The sequence below is a fragment of the Fusarium pseudograminearum genome, chromosome 3 (assembly GCF_000303195.2).
Source record: "Fusarium pseudograminearum CS3096 chromosome 3, whole genome shotgun sequence".
NCBI classification, from domain to species: Eukaryota; Fungi; Ascomycota; class Sordariomycetes; order Hypocreales; family Nectriaceae; genus Fusarium; species Fusarium pseudograminearum.
In genome coordinates, this window is record NC_031953.1 from 1,886,291 (window position 1) to 1,902,156 (window position 15,866).

Below are 15,866 nucleotides of genomic sequence, written 5' to 3' on the forward strand. Positions count from 1 at the left end.
AATAATCTTGACCATCGACAAAGGTCAATTAAAAAAATTGACGGTACAAAAAGGAAGGTCAAGGAAAACGGAACCCTGTGGTTTTTCTGGAGAAGGCAAACCCCATCCACAAGTAACTTGTTGCTACTCGTGACTGAAAAGTCGGGCTAGGACCGAGTTCGACAAGACAAGCAAGCAAGAATGGGGAAGCGCTTTTGCTTAGGCCCATCATGCCCCAAGAAGTTGCGGCATGCCAAATGGTTCGCTTAGTACTCCGTACGGGGAAGTGAAGACCTAGTTTAAGTTAGTTAGCAGCGAGGTCCCGCCGAAGGTGGGTTGATTAACAGATGTGGAGAGGTGTAAGAGGTGGAGGATTTGTGCCATGGGGTGCTGGGCTACTGGACTGGGGTTCTCTGGTGCCACTTGCTCTGCTACTCTACCGTACCTTGTCGGTAGCTTGTTCCGAAAAGAATTAATGACAGTCATAGCAAAGCTGGGGTGTCCATGTTCGTTCGAGACATGTTCCTTTTATTTCAACCGTGTCAAGGCTAACGAACCCCATGGTGACCGACCCAGTGAGTGGTTCTAGCCAGACAGACGAACAAAGAGCGGAGTGAACCTGGGGAAATTGTCATGAACGATGAGACTGGACGACTGGCCTGGGCCAGATGGTTGAGTCCAGTCGAGCAGAGAAGGTGGCAGCCATCCCCCAGGATCTCATCTTATTGCCCATGCATCAATTGGATGGATGATTACTACGGTGCCGTTCTAGGCAAAGAGCTGTAGTGCAATCTACCATGCTCTGGCAGGTGCTGACGTGCGAACAACGATTCATTGCCTTTGTTGGAAATTGGTGAAGTTATTGATGATCTTGTCTTTGACTCAATTCTGTCATGGAGTCTCTGAAGGGGGGGGTTGACGGTCGTTGGATCTACATAGCAGTGGCGTCAACCGCGTGGCCGCCAATCCTGAGGCTCAATGAGGTTCGGCCTATGCCTAACCGAGGCTTGACGTTGTTAGGCGAGTTGCTGCGGAGGTGAAATAAGAAGCTTTGATGAACGGCAGATCAGAACGGCAACAGTAAATACTGTCTGTGCAGCACTGAGTACCATAGTTAGTTGACACTACCAACAGAACCATCGTCGTTTGAGAATCAGATCAGACACCGCCAAGCTTCATACTGTAGCTTACTCGACTCGAACGGCACGGCGAAGGAGGATGAAGGATCGTCGGGGCTTCGTTTCCAGGGCCTGCGATCCGTTCCGCAAGCGGGTAGCCACAACAGAAAGAATAGGTAGTAGCTAGAAGGATGGATCCGCCGTAGACGCACCGTCCTGTCCTGTCCTGTACTGCATTGCACGGCATCCTGCATCCACTAAGTGGGTGAAGCAAGGAACGGGAGGTGTGGATAGAGAGAAAGACAGACAGACAAAGTCTTGGGACTTTCCTATTGTTGTCAATTCCCCGGATTTTCATGGTCCAGACACTAAAGTAAGGATTGATTTTCATGTTGCCCTCCCACCCCCCCTGCGCGTCTGTGTGTGTGTCTGTGTGTCTGTGTGCGTGCGTGTGTGCGCGCGCCATGTGCCATGCCATGCCGTGCCATGTCATGTAATGTGTGTGATAGAAAAAGTGTGGATATGAATGTGAGTGTAAATGTAAATGTAGATGCAAATGCAAATGCAAATGCAAATGCAAACATGATGGAGTCGTCGAGAAGGAAACCAACCAACGTACTTGGCTACTGCATATCGGGCAATCGTAATGAACCCCAGGTGATTAATTAACAATGCGCCTTCCTTAACGGTTGCTAGTTTAGGTTCTTGGGGGTTCTTTGTCCCCCAATCTTCAAGATCGAGCCCAACCTCAGTACTAAAGTACCTGCTAATGTATCATGGAAAGTACGAGAGACATGGTTGAGCTAATTGGAATTAGGTACATTACACGTTTGCTGCATGAGCTTATTAACTCAATCTGCTTCCTTCATGTCCCGCGGGAATGGACACCTCGAATTGGGTATCTCAAGTTGCCAGGTTTGAAACCAGGTACTGGGACTTGAAGAGATTGCACTGTCTTCATCACTGTCTCAAATATCGGTCTTTTCCACATTCGCCTTTCATTCCCAGAAACTTCTGTGTAACCGTCGCCGTCCAGCCGCCGTCATCTCCAATGCCAGACCTAGACCACCTATATTGCTGGTGGCCTGTAATTACTCCGGCATTTGTGGCCGCATTTGCGCACCAATCATATTGTCCGTAGCCCTGTCATAACCTGCACCGGAAGCGCGGATTAGACTTGGCCCCAGGAAATGTACTGTATGCCACCCAGGCTCCAACATAATTCTGGTTGCGATAGGTTTATTCTCTACTTCATACGGACAGAACCATGACAGGGTTTGCTTCTGACCGGGACATGAACGGCCGCTTTGCCAGCCGTTGTTCTCGATCCTTAACTCTGTGCCCTGTCGTGCCCTGCTATGCCCTGGTATCTTGTGTTGAGCCGCTAGACCCTACGGTGCAATTTACTTGATACATCGGTGAAGAATAATTAACATACTAGTAGTCAATCTGCATCGCCAATCGTTCATGGAAAAATCTCCCAACTTCCTCCATACTGAGACTTATTGCCAGATTCAGACTCAGACTTAGACTCAGACTTAGATTTAGTTTGTACTCCCCCTCATGACGTCCACTACCGGAATGGCTTGCTGTGGCGCCGACAGTGAAACGGACGCCCGGCCCGATTCCCCCACACTCGTCCCATCTACGCTTCCATGCAGCTCCCCCTGCTTGTTGACTTGAGATGCTGACCTCACGGTTACAAAGACTGCCAGTTCCCTCCACCGATAATTTGCTTGACACCATCTTTGAATGCCCAATCTCACATTGCAGCAGCTCTGTCGTCCCTAGTTCCCGGATACCACGTGGAGCTTCTTACCCAACCTTTGATGCCGTGCGTGTCAGGTTTGAAGCTTGTTTATCGAAGCATGCATTTTATCGTGTGACAGCCTCTGTCCTTCACTCGACATCATGGCAGTCTCTTCTATAACTAACAACCAATTTACCTGTAACTGCCTGAATCTCAGGTCGGTAAATGCGGAGAATCCAGCTGAATTACGGAGAGCTGAGCCGGATATTACTCGCATCCTTGTATTACCACTGCCTTGCTTGAACTCTATTATACCATCCACATAAAGCCGAGATTGTACAGTAAATTGAACCAGTACGTGCCACTGAAACCATGCTGTATCGTTCCCGCAACCAGCTCCGGGCCCATCTAGTTATTTCTTCTAGAAAGTATTAATTCAAGCCGCTATTCATCTATGTGTCACTATCCAAAGGAGAAATGTAAGTTCCTAAACCCCTTAATCTAAACCTGGTAGCCATCCACCTCGGGACAACGACGCCCCTAATCCGTCCAGCGCGGCTATCTGATCGTTGGTGTCGGCTTGCATACTAGCGTTCCCGTCTGCATTGGTGTTGGGTGTGTCTTGATTGCCGCTATCGCCAAACATGAAGACGGAATTGTCCTGTCCGTTGTTGGCCATCTGCCAGGCCTCAAAGCTCTGATGCCACCTTGCGCTGTCGTTCAAGAACCATTCTTGGCCATCCATCCTCATCCCCCGGTTGGATGTTGACGGATTGCTGACAGGCGGAACGCCTGTGCCGGCGCTTGCCATACTGTTGCGGTTTATGGGCGCGAATGCCGGCTGGTACGATGGCATTGATGATGTAACAGGGACAGAATCCCATCCACCCACAGACTCGGAACCAAAGCCCCCATTGCCTCTGTTCATAGGCAGACCCTGCTGCTGAGCAAGAATGTTGTTCGGTAGTGGAGAGCTTGTCATCATAGTTTCCGTCACAGATCGTTGAGGCTGGGGCTGTGGTTGTTGCTGCTGAAGTTGCTGCATTGGTCGGGCCAATTGGGTTCGAGCATATTGAGGGAATGGGCTGTATTCACCCATCGACTTCAGTCCCAGACCACCATCAGAAAGGGGCGAAGCACCCGCTTGCGAATGAGGCGAAGGGACGTCAGAAGTGCTGTATGTCCCGTATTTTTCGTCGGACCGATGAAGAACGAAGGCGGCATCCTCAGGAAGTTCACAATTCCATTTCCGAGAGAGGACGCTCAGTATGCTCAGAGTTCTTCTGGCACAGAGCCAGTCTTCGGCGATCTCTTCAAGATGCTTGACTCCATGAGTGATATCCCTTCGAGCAGTTTTTTCAGGAAGATTTAGCAGATGGATTGTACATGCACTATGCACCATGTACACCGCAATGTTGCAAATCTGACGCAAATTCCAGAGTTTCTTGTACAGCCGTAGAAGTTTTGAGATAGCACCAGCATTTGCGGTACAGATGCGGCGGGGTGAGACATGGGGCGGAAGAGGCGAAGTAGTGGGCGAGTATTTCAAGAAGGGCCGGAAGAGGTGTATGTATTGTAGGTGAAAGAACATGCTATGTGAGGTCAGTCATTTGCGGTTCGTTGGCACCGGGGCACTTACTGCATGAGAAGCACGTTGGGTAACTGGCCATCTTTGGGCTCAAATTCCTTGGGAATTTCTTTTCGCCACTCCTCTAGACGGCGATGCAGTTCACTCAGTTTCTTGAGTTCCACGGCCTTCCCACTGGACCTGCCAATGTTGCTTGGGTGATAGAAGAATGTCAGCAGATCGCTGCTGATCTCGGAAAGCTTCGACATTTGAAGAGCAATAGCTCGCGTTCGTGCCGGCTGCTTAGACGATTGATCAAATCCATTGTCTGTATAGGGTGACCACGTTTCTGCGTCTTCGTCGGGGAACACATCGAATTTGGAGACGTTAAACGAGCTCTTGGGTATTTGAGGAAGCCGACCTAAGTAGTTAGACCAGCACTTGTCGAAAAGATAGCATCCCCAGAAAGTAATCCGTCTGGCATCAATCTCATAATCGCTCATTCTTTCTTTATCGAGCTGGCCCACATCCAGGTTGAGGCCAATGTCTTCGGCCATGCGAAAACTCATTCCGCTATAAACCCACCCTTTGGCTTCGCGGGCACACCCAGCTTCTCTAACCGACATAAGAGCCAATGCTTGAACAGTGACTAAACGAGGCTTCTCGTATTCGTCATTCTCAACAATCAGTCGCTTTGCCTCGGCGAAAAAGTGGTCGCCCTTTGTCCTGCTATCCCCAGGGATACTGTGGGCGCCGGCTACACTTGTAAAATGGCAACCCAATGCGAGCATGGCATTGACCAAGAGAGAGGAACAGTATGCAGTGCCCCGTCCTATCCCAGCTTTACCCTTCAAGAAATCTCGAAAGAATACTTTCTTGGAAAGTGTTGTGAAATAAGGGTAGTGCCAATTGAAGTACATGTTGATTAGATGGGTAATAAGCTGGGAGTCTTGAGTGACACGAGTCCAGGATGTAATAGGGTCTTCTCCAGTGTTATAGTCCTCGAAACTTGGCTCGAAATCTCCCTCGTGAGTTGGATCACTCAGATAAATGAGATGAGAGGTGCCTCCGATGAAGCGAACATTGCCATTTTCGAGTCTGAGTTCGCCCATCTTGCGAGCTAGATCTCTCTCGCCCTGCACAGGCTGATCGGTAGTATAATTTTCATTAGATTGATCATAATCATCGGAATCTTCAGCGGCTGAATGTGCCGCCAATTGTGGTGCTTGTCGCTGGTGCTGCTGGTGCTGCTGTTGGTTGATGATATCTTCAGCAACTGCGTCGAGACTATTGCAAGTACGGATTCTCTGGACAATACTTGAGACATCCTCCTCTTCAGCATTTAAGATGGCCTCGATTAATATTTGCAACGTGGAATTGCGCGCTTTCATGCTGTCAACCTTTTCACGGTAAACGCCCTTTCGGCGATGGTCCGAGTTAGGGTCATAAAGGCACTCAGTTCCATATACGCTCGAGCATGCAGCACAGCTTGGAAGAGCACCATCGCATTTCGATTTGCGTTTTCGGCACGCTATACATGCTGTGCTCACGCATCGTCTTTTCTGGCTGGCAGAATCGGCACCTCTGCGTGACTTTTTGCGTGTTGCGCTTGGGGTTGATGTTGGCGGTCCGGTTTGCGCCGTAGTTTCTGAACGCGGCTCTTCCATGTTGATGCAGAGCGTGCGAATTCTGGGGGTGGTGGCGTACTCAAGCCAAGTACTATGCAAAGGTTGGGTTAAAGTACTCAATCCTGAGGATCAATACTGGTATTTCGTGATATGATATGATACGATGAAGTCTCAGGTTGCGTTGGTTGTCAGGCCCACCCGGTCGACTGTGTGGGACGGAATCGTGCTTCAAGATTGACGAAGGATAGACTTGGCTTGGGCTAAGCGAAAATCAATCCTCTGCGGTTGGTCGAATTGACACGGCAGTGGTTCGATGGTGAGAAACTGGAGAATGATCCAAGAGTTGCACCATAAACTTATAGTCCTTCATATGCTTATTTCATTCTGGCATTGAGCATCTGGTAACAGTCATGACTGGTTTGTGGGGGAAAGGGAGGATGTCTTGTCTGTCGGGTTGATGATGACCTCAAGGTGAATGCCGAAGACAATGCGAATATATCAACTAGGTAAGTGAGGCGAAATGGAGTATTGGCAATACAATGCGATGCGACGTGGAGTGAAAAAGACTATGAGAAGTGAAGGACAAGTCAAGTTGAGGTGAGATGAGGTTGTGGCTCAACCAAAAGCCGAGCGCGATGTGTAAATGCAATTGGCTGCTAATCAAGCCTCTGTCTCGACTTCTAAAGTTGGCTCAGAGTTGCTTCTTCAGGTACTTCGTTTCCTATTGCTGGTGGAACGGCAGGAGCGGCAAGAAGGTAAGGTTAAGCAATTGGAAGGAAGAACTGACGTGCGTGCGCAAGGAGCTGTGGAGGCAGGAAACCAAAAACATGTGGATGGGTCCCGCCTTCCTTTGCATTCTAGCGACTAAGAAAAAGGCGTTATGTAAGTCTGAGCCACCACTTTATTCCAACATCGTCTCCGGTATAGCCTCTATATCCGGCTATGTGAAGGGAATGAAGAAAGGCAAGATATGGAAATATCGATATTCCCATAATCACTTGAATCACCCACCACCTACGGTCATATGGAAGTTGGTGACGCTCAACACAGTATACATTCGACATTTGCTTGATTCTCCGCTCGAGATCTACAAAACCAGTCTAGATCACCCGCAGACGGGACGAGTGGTCCGGGGCCCCAGGTCTCTGATACCGACCAAAAGATACCAGGCATACCGTTCTGATAAGGTCTTCAGGTTGTCCGCAGATTGGTCAACAACAGCATATCAAGAGGGTCTTGGCCGGGATTTGGGCTGCAACCTTATCCGAGTGTGTGGTACCGAAAGCTCTCACCCGTGTTTCTTATGGTACTTGGAGATTTTTGTCATTCCGTTCGTTGGGTTCATCCTGCATACCTTGATCGAATGTGTCAACGGTACTCTGAACCTTATCAGGCTGGTACGTACAACGCTTCCCAACGTCCTAAGAGCAACCCAGTTGGGCAGATTGCTATCAATAATGTTCTTATCAGTGTGCTATCATGCTAGGCATGCCTATCTAAGACCTCAGGTTAGGATGTTCTGTGACACCCGGCGAGTTAGACAACCGGTTGTGTTTATCAACTTCTATTTCCAAATAATCAAATTAGACTTTTGTGCAGAGCCAGCCACCAACAAGGCAAAAATTCTAGATCATTCGCTAACGATCGTGGCTGATAGACGTAAATATGCAGTTATCTGCCATTAAATTAAGTCCAGCTTGGGTAGCAGAAAAGTTGGCCTCTCAAGTCTTAGGGTATACAAATAAGTAGTCTTAGAAGCCTAGTCCAAGTAACATAAGCATAAGAGAATTCATTATTCTAAACGGACCCTTCTTCATAGGCCCCTGGAAAACTCTTGCAGTGACATAGGTTTCCTCACAGCGTTATTCAATCCTTCATGGTACGTCACCCATACCTTACGCTCCTTTTCGTCCTGCTTCGCTTTTTGCTGTGGACTACTTCCAGTGATTTCAGCAAGGGGTCGCGCTTCTATAACCCGGCCGAAGAAATCGCGCTTAATGAGCGTAGCATCCTCTGCGCCTGCGAGCGCAAGCTTCTTCGCATTTATTAGTTTGTATGTGTTCATCATCTCAACGTGCCCAGGAAGATTGCCCGCTTGGAATCGAGCCTGTCGAGCAAGAGCCTCTCGCTCTATCAGCGTTCGCTTCAATTCCTGATCAAGAACTTGGCGAACAGCATAGCGTGTAGGGGCGGCGGAAGGTAGGAGCAGTGCTGCACCAGTCTCGAATGTAGCCAACATATCGATATCCCTATAGTAAAAGTTAGTTACGACCATTTTGTAGGTAAATGTTGACTTACGGTTCCATACGGTAGACGTATTGTGGGTTTCGATCTACCGGCGAATCACTCTCAATCCTTCCCTTCTGCAACTCAATGCCGACTTCAGCAAGGACTTCAGCGGCGCGCTTGACCATAGCCCGCTCGGTGTCTTTACGCACACTAGCTATGGATCCTTGACTTCCACCCACAACTACAGGCTTGACATCTGGGGACACGATTCGCGCTAGGTATGGGAGAAACTCTGCAGACACCTCTTCGGCACTGCGGAACGAGCGCATTAATGTAGGTGGAAGTTGAGCCTGCATTGCCTGAAGTTGAGCCCTGTTCTGACGCTCTGCTTCATGAGCTTGGTAGTCAGCGCGAGGGCCAGAGAAAGGCAACGGAGGACCTTCGTCTTCCGCGTCACCACCCCAACGTCGATCGTAACCCGTACTGGGAATATATCGTTTGGGAGATGCGAACAGATGATGACATGCCAGTACAGGTTGACTGAGATATTGTGCTAGCTCCCATTCTTGACTGGCATAAAGACGAGATTGGCATGTGTCGTGAAAGTGCAGCCATTCGTATGCCTGACAGGGTTTTGTGAGGTAGAGATCATCGTTGTAGTCACGATTAGGATATTCGGCGAACACCTCAGTCATGATATGGCTAATTTCGCCGCTTGTGTCGATCATTTGTCGCAGTCTTTCCATGGCATGTTTTTTCTGGAACTCTCCAAAGCCAAGCTCAGCCTGTGGCTGTTCATGCTGCGTTTTGGATTGTGAAAAGTCCATGGCTTGCTTCGGAAAGCCACCCCCCTCTTGGAAAAGTCTGGAAACGATGTCTTTGACACCGCCACGACCTAGACCACGAGCACCACCGGCGCCGCTGGTAAGATCCTGTAGTACATTGCTTTCCAGCCATTGTCGAGTCAGACGGGCTGTACCATTCAATGCTGATGCTCTGAAACGCCCAGCGACCCATTCGCCAACCACCATAACACCACGAAGGTCGCCCTCCACTGTGCTCTCAGCTCCTCGTTTTGCATCGATACCGCTTGTCATGCCCCAAGCTACTTCACACAGCTTTCGAGAAGCGTCTTTGTCGCAAGGAATGCCTTCCTTCTCAAAGACCGATTTTAGTCGGGCAACAACCGATTCCATGGTGGGCTTGCCGACATGAATAATTTCTGCCAAGTTTGACTGCCGCAGTGGTCGAAGTGCCGGGGCATATACGTCGTTGCAAATGAGAATCAGTGGGCGCAAGAGTCTGAAATCGTCGCCCTTCTTTTTTTTCTTGTTTCCGTAATTGTTGGAAGATGCATTGCCCGACTCATTCTTTTGGTCCAACAGCACCAGGTCTATCAGTGCCTTGACGAAGCCACCTTCGCCTGAGCCACCTGAGCCCGAGACAACACCGTCCACTTCATCTACAATAACGCAAGCTGGTTTGGCCAGTTTTTGCGGCCCATTACCATCTGTGCGGTTGCTGACTGTCTTGACGCTTTCCGTTCCCAGACTTGTACGAATACGATTCTTGACGACATCACGACTTCGGTCGTCGCTGGCGTTGATCTCCATGACCTCGTACCCTGCCTGCCGAGCACAGACATGCGCCAACGTGGTCTTTCCCAATCCTGGGGGTCCTGTGAGCATAAGAATTTTCCTGTGAGGCTTCTCCTCCTCTTCTTGTTGCTTAGTGCCTGGTCGTCTTGCAGCTGGTTGTGACTTTGATTCTCCTGGAAATACCACAGGATCCCACTTCTTCAACCACCGTAAGACAAACCGGTTGGTAGCATCATCACCACACAGATCCATGAAGTTGCGAGCTCTATACTTTTCTGTCCATAACAGAGTCCGCTTGGGCCTTTTCCCTCCAGGGACCTGGGGCTCGATCGATCGTACCGGGACGTTACGCTCTTTTGGGGCTTTCTCTTTATTTTTGATCTCGGCGGCTGCAGCACTCATCAAGTTGTGAACATCGATACCGTAATAGCTTCGCTCCGCTCGTCCCTCTTTCGTTTTTGATCGAGCTGCAACCATTGCCTCATATGTAGGTGCGGATGTTGTCTTGCGTTCCTTAATTGTCTTGGCTTTGCCATTGCAAGTCTTTGCCGTGAATGTCTGTGGCACAAAACTGCTAAAAATGGAATTTGAGAACATCGGTCTATGGCTGAGGTTAACAGGCTCTTGAATTTGCCGTGTCGTGTTCGAAGACTCTGGTGGCTCCTCGGTCCTTAGACGCTTTGTTGTTCGGGTAGAGTCTGTAGGGTCTTCGCTATCGTCGGAATTGGAATCGGAGTCGTCGTCCTCGACAACGAATGGACCTCGAGGTTTGAGTTTGGGAGAGGCATGGTCGTGGTCGTGGGGTTTGGACCGTTTCGTCGTTGGAGGAGAGGATGCCGACAGCATGCTGAGAGCATAAGGGACGAAACTAGTATATCAGTTTATGCCACTTAGACTATAGTATTTAGGCTGTTTATTTTTGTACCCTAAGGTTTATGGAGTCAGCGTTTCTGATACCCAGTAGGTACAGCAACTGCTAAACAAGGGGAAATATTGTCGTTGAAAAATTGTCGAGATGGTAGGGTTGAGGGTGGGATTAAAGCAAATCTCCAGGGCGTCTCCAGGTTAGCGACGCGTCGTGTTTAATTGAGTCGCGTCTTCCCGTGCAAGTTAATCAAGCCCCACTATCTGGCGTCAAAATGATTATGTCAGCCTGATGATCGCATTTTGAACCTCCACGACCGGAGCTGCGATAATCCGGTGGGCGGCTGAATTGAAGCCAAAAATTTGGCTCTAACAGCATAACCACGACGAGCCAGTTCCCAGCACCGTGGGCCTCAATCTGCCAATATGCGTCGGCCTACGAAATACTACAGTCTCACCAGGCCGGTATGCGTCTACCCTCCTCTCAATTGACCTGCTGCCGATAGGTCGAACCCCACCAGGCGAAATTTGCCCAGCTAACCGACACACGATATAGAAACTCAGGCAATCATGGAACAAGTATAACTTGTTTAATATTGCCCGTGCGACCGGCCGCGAGCCACCAGTCAAGGGTCGAGCGACATTCTTCCAGCAGAAGTGGGCAGCCAAGTCCAAAACCCGAGGTTACCACGGCGAGCACGTATCCGAGAAGAAGTGGGTGCGGCTGTTTTCACGACGACTTCTATCCGCTGTCGATCTTCCTCCCAAGTATCTTGCCGCCAACGATGGTTCTGAGCAAGCTGCTGGTCGTGGTTCTGGCTTGTCGACATCCAATGTGACCGCCGAGTCCTACTCCCAAGTCCCCAAGGGCACCGATGCAGTCCGCCCTCCCTCTCATCCGGCTCAGCGAAGTCGTGGTTTCGGCGATGTGAACGAGATGCTGTCTGAGCACTTCCAGGATATGACACCCTATATGCAAATGACGTTTGCGCCCCTGGAGCGAAGATTGGACACGGCAGTGTTCCGCGCCATGTTCGCCAGCAGTGTACGACAAGCTCGTCAATTTGTCATCCACGGCGCTGTCAAGGTCAACGGCAAAAAGGTTTGTCATTAAAGAAACGCTTCCGATACCGTTCTGACGTTTGCCAGATGGTTCACCCTTCGTACGCATTGAACCCTGGCGACATGTTCCAGGTTGATATTGAAAAGGTCTTGTACGGAACCGGAGAGCAAAAGAAGCCCAACGCGAAACAGGAAAGTCGCGACAAGGAGTTGCTTGACAAGCAAGAAGAGGCTGTCAGGCAACAAGGTCTCAAGAAGCGTTCAAAGATTCTCGACGCTGTGGCCGCCAAGGAGGGAGAAGCGGCAGGAGCCAAGCTTGGAAAGGGCTCGCTCAAACGTGTCGAGCGTGAGGTACAATTGCATCGTATCAAGAATCTCCGCGTAACAGCTCGAGAGATTCTAAAGGGCGACATGAGGCAGCTATCGGCCAAGCAGAAGAAGGACTTGCGACTATTCCGAGATACTGCCCAGCGTTTGTTGTCTCTCCGCGAAGACCGTGAGCTTGACGCATATGAGCTCATTAACCAGATCCAGTCTCAGATCCAGAAGCTTAGTACCGTGGATGCTTTCCGCAAGGCCGACCCAACTCCTGCCGAGGCATCAAGTGAGGGAGAGTCTTCAGCTGATGATAAGGCTACCAAGAAGAACGAGGTCCAGGTCAAACGGTCGGAATTCAAGAACCAAGTCCTCGAGAGAGGTTTGGAAGGTATCACAAATAGGGAAGATCGGGATCGGGCCAGGAACATCCTGGCCACCCATGATCTGACCAACGAGGAAATTCGCAAACTTGTCTATATTCTCAAGAACGACGCCGAGAACCCCATCGACCACTCGAAACCTTACGTTACCCCCTGGCGCCCTCGCCCATTCATGACTGCCTTTGCATTCATCCCTCGCTATCTCGAAGTCAACCCCTATATCTGCGCTGCAGTTTACCTCCGTCACCCCGTGGCACGAAAGGGAATGGCCGAGGTTCCCACACCTTTCAGCTACTTGACCAACCAATTGGCTCATAACTGGTACTTGGGACGAGGTTAAACAAAAAAACATTTATGTAGGTATAGTGAATTTTGATGCCGGAATGACGTTCGGGAAGAGTCTTGGCAGGGCAGATGGCGTGCCTGTGTAATATACCACCTTTTAGAGTATACGGTAGACAGCCGGATGTACCCTGTATGTATCACCACTGTTAAAAGTACCACATGAAGTGGATTGTATACCATTTTGTGAATTGTCGAGGCAGTCTGTCAAGCCGACATAAACTCATATCTCTGTTTCTGGGCATTGATTTTGGTGATGCTCCAAGCCTGGAAAGACAAGGGTTCTAATATTAGAATGATCAACTTGGTTTAAAGTACCTATATGAAGTCGATCAGAGCAAATATAGACCAAAAACGCCACATAAACCTCTGCCACTCAAGTCTTAGGGTATAAAAATAAGTAGTCTAAGTAGCATAAGCTGGCCTAATAATTTTGTCTCTTATATTCCTATCGGTCAATGTTTCTGAGGACATTGCATAACACGATTAAGTTTATGAAGACTTTCGTTTATATAATAATTCGACGCTCATCTAATCAATAACTCGGTGTAATCCCGAGACTAACTCCACATCATGTTTCAACATGAATAATAGCTTTCTAGATCAAGTTGCGGCTTTTCTACAGCTTAGCCTTGGGGGCACCCTGTTCAGGCCCAGCCTTGGGTCTCTGCGCAGGCACAGCTAGAGGGTCGTACACGGTGGACGACAGGTTATCCGAAGGCACAGCACCGTGCTGGAACAGACTTCGGAGATCGAGCATGCCAGGGTGCAGGTCCTCAATCTTGCTCGCGCCGATGAGTCGCATGTTCATTTCGAGTTCATCCTTGAGAAGCTGCATAGCACGGACGACACCAGCTTCGCCGTATGTGCTCATGGCGTAGAGGAAAGGTCGTCCGATACCAACACCACGGGCACCGAGGCAGAGCGCCTTGAGAATATCAGTTCCACGTCGGATACCGCCGTCGATGAAGATCTCGATCTTGTTCTCAAGACCGCGCTCGCGGAGAATAGGCATGGTCTCGGCGAGAACTTCAATAGCAGATCGCGCAAACTCGAGCTGTCGACCACCGTGGTTGGACAGAACGACACCCTGGCAACCGTAGTCAATAGCCTTGAGAACATCCTCAACACGCTGGACACCCTTGAGGATGATTGGCATGGAGGTGATGCTTTGGAACCAAGCGATATCCTTCCAGCTCAGAGCAGGGTCGATAAAAGTTGAAATGGCTCGCGCCGCGCCCTGGCTGTTATCTGTATCGGTACCCTCTTGGACATGAGAGCCGGGGTCAGTGAACTTGGATCGCATATCCTTCTCACGTCGACCAAGTTGAGGCGCATCAACTGTGATAAAAAGACCCTTGCAACCACGCTTCTCGGCGTGCTGGACGATCTTCTTTGTGATAGCGCGGTCCTTGTTGACGTATAGCTGCAGCCACTGAACCTGGTCACCGGCTTTGGCGTCCACGATCTCGTCGAATGAACAGGATGCTAGGGTGGGAATCATCTGAATGACGTTGTGCTTGGCTGCGGCGCGGGTAAGTACAACTTCACCCTCTGGGTTACCGAGCTTGCCAAGAGCTGTGGCTGTCACGTAAACAGGGATATCGGTTTTTGTTCCAAGCATAGTGGTTGAGAAGTCAATCTTCTCGACATCAACGAGGATTTGAGGACGGAACCAGATTCGGTGGAATGCGCTGTGGTTCTCGCGCATTGTCTATGAGATGTTAGCAGACCAATCAACCTGCAAGTTGGGATCAACGTACAATCTCATCGTCAGCAGCACTTGAGTAGTATCCCCACGCAATCTTGCTCATGACGCGCCTAGCAACGGCCTCAAAGTCGAAGAGGTTGTAGCATTGCGACAATAGAGGCTTCTGCTCCATGCGCTGCAGACGCTCCTCCTCCTCGGGGTCCACCTGCTTGGTCTCCTGCTGGACGGTGCTCATGTCGACAGGGCCAAGATGCTTGGAGGCCTCGAGGAACTTGTCGAGGGTGTCAGGCGGGTGGATGGGTTCGTATGCGTCAGTGGCATCTTTGCCCTATGTTGTGTTAGATACCGAAGGTGAGGCTCAATGGGACAAATGCGACGACGTACAGCGTACTTGAGGATAATCTTTTTACCTCCAGGATGTTCTGCAAAATTTGTTAGTCTCATTCAACAGCCTTGTCTTTATTCTTTTTCAGCAAGTCTTACCTGGTAGAAATTCTGTGACATCGTATGCTTTACCCTATTGCGAAATTCAAGTCAGCTAAAAGTCGGTAAGTCGCCACAGATTATCGCATACATGAACAATAACCCAGCACGAATCCGCGCTATTGTGCTCAGCAACCTCGCCGCCTTTTAACACCATCTTGGCAGTTTATATGAGTTGAAGTAAAGATGCGATTGGGTTCTATGCACTTGTGAAAAGAAAACAGGAGATAGTTATATCGTCGCGTTGCCTTTGGTCCGAGTATGAATGACGAAATAGCTTCTTGATCGACAGAGCGTAACTGAAGAGACGTCTACGTCATGTGGTTGTTTACCCAATGAATGAAGTAGCCGAGTAAGATAATGGAGGAGATCAATACTTGAATCACAGTCTCTAGAGATGAGAAGAAGATATAAGATATGAGACACGAGCCAGATAAGAGAAGATGAAAAATAATGTCTTGAACGCGCCGGGGACTTGACCGGCCACCGGATAGTCAGGGAACGACGCGGAAATGGATCCGAAGACCGGTTCGGAAGAGGTCACTTCAAGCTCGCGTCGTTTCTGCGGGGAAATGCTCCATAACTTATCCCCAGCAACCTCTAATATTGCCTGTATTACTTGCAGCTCAGTACAAATAAGTCTAGCGTCCAATTCTAGTTGGGGTTTACGGTTCGGTCAGTCGGGGTAGTGTGGTGCGGAGACAACTGCGTAGTGTGTGCCATAAACGTCTTATTTAGCCGCAATTGCAACCTCGGTAGAAAGCGTGGCGACCTTGATCTTATATCTTGCTCTATTTGATGAGTTTCATGTCGCAAAGATGCTAGGGGATAATCCTT

General features: G+C 49.5%; 4 protein-coding genes across 4 annotated transcripts, besides 2 other annotated features; 1 reads left to right on the forward strand and 3 right to left on the reverse strand.

Annotated features, from left to right (window-relative positions):
* Positions 1-1,515: 1,515 nt before the first annotated feature.
* Positions 1,516-1,553: a microsatellite.
* An 11-nt stretch (positions 1,554-1,564) lies between these two features.
* Positions 1,565-1,591: a microsatellite.
* Positions 1,592-3,343: 1,752 nt separating this feature from the next.
* On the reverse strand, positions 3,344-6,081 carry FPSE_07163 (uncharacterized protein; the record flags this gene model as incomplete). Its single annotated transcript, XM_009260281.1, has 2 exons — positions 3,344-4,439; positions 4,487-6,081. 2 exons carry the CDS (start codon positions 6,079-6,081, stop codon positions 3,344-3,346), a joined length of 2,691 nt encoding a protein of 896 aa, XP_009258556.1.
* A 1,774-nt stretch (positions 6,082-7,855) lies between these two features.
* FPSE_07162 (uncharacterized protein) lies at positions 7,856-10,715 on the reverse strand (the record flags this gene model as incomplete). Its single annotated transcript, XM_009260280.1, has 2 exons — positions 7,856-8,291; positions 8,341-10,715. The coding sequence occupies 2 exons, from the start codon at positions 10,713-10,715 to the stop codon at positions 7,856-7,858; spliced, it is 2,811 nt and encodes a 936-aa protein (XP_009258555.1).
* Positions 10,716-11,159: 444 nt separating this feature from the next.
* On the forward strand, positions 11,160-12,833 carry FPSE_07161 (uncharacterized protein; the record flags this gene model as incomplete). Its single annotated transcript, XM_009260279.1, has 3 exons — positions 11,160-11,198; positions 11,290-11,835; positions 11,883-12,833. 3 exons carry the CDS (start codon positions 11,160-11,162, stop codon positions 12,831-12,833), a joined length of 1,536 nt encoding a protein of 511 aa, XP_009258554.1.
* Positions 12,834-13,454: 621 nt separating this feature from the next.
* On the reverse strand, positions 13,455-15,186 carry FPSE_07160 (uncharacterized protein; the record flags this gene model as incomplete). The annotated part of the gene is made up of 5 exons (XM_009260278.1): positions 13,455-14,549; positions 14,599-14,874; positions 14,931-14,968; positions 15,030-15,063; positions 15,121-15,186. 5 exons carry the CDS (start codon positions 15,184-15,186, stop codon positions 13,455-13,457), a joined length of 1,509 nt encoding a protein of 502 aa, XP_009258553.1.
* Positions 15,187-15,866: the final 680 nt, after the last annotated feature.